At 41.4% G+C, this 2,500-nt stretch overlaps 1 protein-coding gene across 1 annotated transcript in view; it reads left to right on the plus strand.

Annotated features, from left to right (window-relative positions):
* LOC113808523 (ammonium transporter Rh type B-like) overlaps nucleotides 1-2,500 on the plus strand; it is a 28,394-nt gene that overhangs the window by 23,651 nt on the left and 2,243 nt on the right. The window contains exons 12-13 of the mRNA XM_070125209.1: nucleotides 469-650; nucleotides 2,158-2,344. Of these exons, the coding sequence (XP_069981310.1) occupies nucleotides 469-650; nucleotides 2,158-2,344 (369 nt within the window). The remainder of the gene's footprint in view (nucleotides 1-468; nucleotides 651-2,157; nucleotides 2,345-2,500) is intronic.

Consider the following 2,500-nt stretch of genomic DNA (forward strand, 5'->3'; position numbering starts at 1 on the left):
ACGTGTTCTTAAATAAGAGTGCAGCCACATCAGTTTATCACTCCTGCCCATCAGTATTCAATCAATCCATATAGGAGATTTAGAACCTCTTATAGCGGGAGACCAAATTGATTTTGTTTCAAATGTTTAGGTCGCCTATTATATCATATCATATATATATATATATCTATATATATTACGTATATATGTGTCATATAGATAAATGTATTTGGAACATAATGTAAGACAAGACGAAACTCCCAATGCACTTTGTATTTTAGATTATTTTACAGGCATGCATATTAACCCTATCTAACCCCTGTGCAGACTACGTATTTCAAGATATAATATGTTATATCTCAGTTCTATCAATATACACACTTCACTAACGAGTTGTTCCCCCTGACTATACTCCCACCGCTCTATCCCACGCTCCGCCACGCGCACCCACAACCAAGCGACAGAACCTACCCCTGTGTTTCCTTCTAGCCTGTACACTCAGTACCCGATGATGGCGCCGATGGGGAACACCTCGGCCCTGCAGGAGCTCTTGGAGGAGATCCCCGACGCCTCAGCGGGCTCCGCCAGGACCAGCGCCCAGCAGGCTCTGTGCCAGGGCCTCGCACTCCTGCTCTCGACGCTCCTCGCCGGGGTCGCTGGCACTGTCACAGGTGGGTGAGGGGCTCGCAGCGGGGGACCTCGGCGCGTTTGGCTTGTCTGACGCTTGGCATACGTGTATCCCTCCAAGTACATACACAACAATAACGCGCATATACACAAATATCCAGATACATACAGACAACAAACACACAAACAATGTATACATACGCATAAAACAAAACACACAAACAATGTATACATACACATAAAACAAACACACACAAACAATGTATACATACACATAAAACAAACACACAAACAATGTATACATACACATAAAACGAACACACAAACAATGTATACATACACATAAAACAAACACACACAAACAATGCATACATACACATAAAACAAACACACACAAACAATGTATACATACACATAAAACAAACACACAAACAATGCATACATACACATAAAACAAACACACACAAACAATGTATACATACACATAAAACAAACACACAAACAATGTATACATACACATAAAACAAACACACACAAACAATGTATACATACACATAAAACAAACACACACAAACAATGTATACATAGACATAAAACAAACACACACAAACAACGTATACATACACATAAAACAAACACACACAAACAATGTATACATACACATAAAACAAACACACACAAACAATGTATACATACACATAAAACAAACACACACAAACAATGTATACATACACATAAAACGAACACACATACAATGTATACATACACATAAAACAAACACACACAAACAATGTATACATACACATAAAACAAACACACACAAACAATGTATACATACACATAAAACAAACGCACACACTATATTTAAACACACACAGTATCTATCTTTATCTATGTCTATCTGCCTACCTACCTACCTAATTACCCATCTAAGCATCTATCTATTTATCTATATTTTTGTGTGTAGGTATCTATTAGTGCGTGTGAATAAGCACACATATGTATATTTATATGTATGATATGTATGTTTATATATACGCACATACACACTCATTGCCATGCATAGATACCTAACGTACCTATAGTTATCAATTAACATAATTAATAGCTTTTCACGGGATGAATCTCTAAACATGTAGACATTATTGACTTCAGTTCAGACTCAAATGAAATACTTTGCATAGCATCGGTAGCAATTATCTGTTGGGTTAAAAAATCGTTATATTGTACTGGTGTTTTTTAAAGTCTTGTTAAAAAAAAAATCATAATTAAAAGTTACTGAAGCATCCTTCTCTACCATTTACGGTCACTGAAACACCCTCTCCTACCATTATGTCACTGAAGCATCCTCCTTTACCGTTAAGGACCACATGAAGCACCCTCCTGTACCATTATGTCACTGAAGCATCCTCTCCTACCATTATAAGTCACAGAAGCACCCTCCTCTACCATTAGTGGTCAGTGAATCACCCTCCCCAACCATGAAGCTGTTACTCAAACACCTTCCCTTACGATTCAGGGTTACTGAAGCGCCCTCCTCTCTCCCCTCAGGGTTGCTGCTCACCTGTGGAAGCACCTGCGAATCCCCGAGGCAAGACCAGCTGTTCGCCGACGACCCCTGGTGGGAGGTGCCAGACGCCGACGCGGTGATGGAGGGTGGGTCGAATGGGAGGGACTCGGGGAAGCTTTTCAGTATTCAGATTCCGCCGCGGGTGGAGGGTGGAGGGAGGAAGATCATGTGAGGAGGGAGGGAGGGAGGGAGAGGAAGGGAGGAGGGAGGGGAAGGGAAGAGGGAGGGGGAGGGAGGGTAAAGGAGGAGGGGGAAGAAAGGAGGGAGGGAGGGTAAAGGAAGAGGGAGGGAGGGAGGATGAAGGAGGAGGGAGGGAGGATGAAG

Source organism: Penaeus vannamei, chromosome 1 (assembly GCF_042767895.1).
Source record: "Penaeus vannamei isolate JL-2024 chromosome 1, ASM4276789v1, whole genome shotgun sequence".
NCBI lineage: Eukaryota > Metazoa > Arthropoda > Malacostraca > Decapoda > Penaeidae > Penaeus > Penaeus vannamei.